The following is a 1,152-nucleotide window of genomic DNA, read 5'->3' on the forward strand; positions in this document are numbered from 1 at the left end:
GCCTGAGCACCTGTCGCCGCCATCTTAATTAGATCGGCTTCTTCAAGAGTAAGCATAGAGCGAACCTGATAAAATTGAGGAAGAGGATTGCTTTGCCGAATCAATGTTCCGACCCCTTTGTATGCATCAGTGAGGCCGGAAACAAGCTGAAGAACGAGTCTCTGATTAGATACAGGGGCTCCAACGTTTTTCAATTGGTCAGAAATCATTTTGAGTCGCTGACAATAGGCGGAAGCGGTGGGAAAATCCTCCATGTGAATGGAGGAAAACTCCTGCTCGAGAGTGACTGCACGAGCGTTTTGATTATCTTGGAAGATGTTGGTCAATCGATTCTAGGCCTCCATGGTAGTGGAGTCTGGTTCAATGATGGTAGCCAAAAGGTCGCTAGAGATAGTGGAATAGATCCACTGTAGAACCGTTGCATCAAGAGTTGTCCACAGTTCTTTCTCATCATCAGTTGCAGGGGTCGTCGTCTCCATGCCTGGTGCTTGAGGAATGATATGATGGAGGACCTTATGAGAGCGAGCATGGATTTTGAAAAGTTCAACCCATGTACCAAATTGAAAGTTTTCCAGCTCAAGAACAATGGGGATGTGGTTCTTGATATTGGTTACTGCGAGAGCCGGATGTAAAGGGTTCTTTGGTGAAGAGGAAGAAGAGGGAGGCGGTGTAGGAATAGACTCAAGGGTTGGGATGGACATGATCACTGGGGAGGAAAGAAAAAGAAAGAAAAGAATAGAGGGTGGAGAGGCTAAGTGGTGCAACCTGGGGCTCTGATACCATGAAAAGAATTGTATTGCCGTACTTTCTCATTAATCTAGAAATGTATATATACAATGATCATGCATGTCCAATATAGAAACCTATTAACTATACATCAATGGTTTACTTAAAATAGATTAGGAAGGTATTGACTATTCTATGAATAGAAAAGATACATATATAATTACAAGAATATTCTAGCAAATATTGTAGTCTATCAGGACCCATAGTTGTTCGGGATATAAGTCGCAATTCTCGGCATCAAGTATCAACAACTAAGTTATCAAAACAAGAAATGGAAAAGGTTAGATCTAGATGCAATTTTAGTAATAGCATGACGGTCGAATGTGAAAGTTAGAGAAATTAGATGTCGAGAGGGCTAACCTTATT

At 41.7% G+C, this 1,152-nt stretch overlaps 1 protein-coding gene across 1 annotated transcript; it reads right to left on the reverse strand.

Annotated features, from left to right (window-relative positions):
* Nucleotides 1–332: 332 nt before the first annotated feature.
* On the reverse strand, nucleotides 333–701 carry LOC140920798 (uncharacterized). The gene has a single exon (XM_073369633.1). The coding sequence runs from the start codon at nucleotides 699–701 to the stop codon at nucleotides 333–335; it is 369 nt and encodes a 122-aa protein (XP_073225734.1).
* Between the last annotated feature and the right edge of the window lie 451 nt (nucleotides 702–1,152).

Source organism: Cicer arietinum, chromosome 6, assembly GCF_000331145.2.
Source record: "Cicer arietinum cultivar CDC Frontier isolate Library 1 chromosome 6, Cicar.CDCFrontier_v2.0, whole genome shotgun sequence".
NCBI lineage: Eukaryota > Viridiplantae > Streptophyta > Magnoliopsida > Fabales > Fabaceae > Cicer > Cicer arietinum.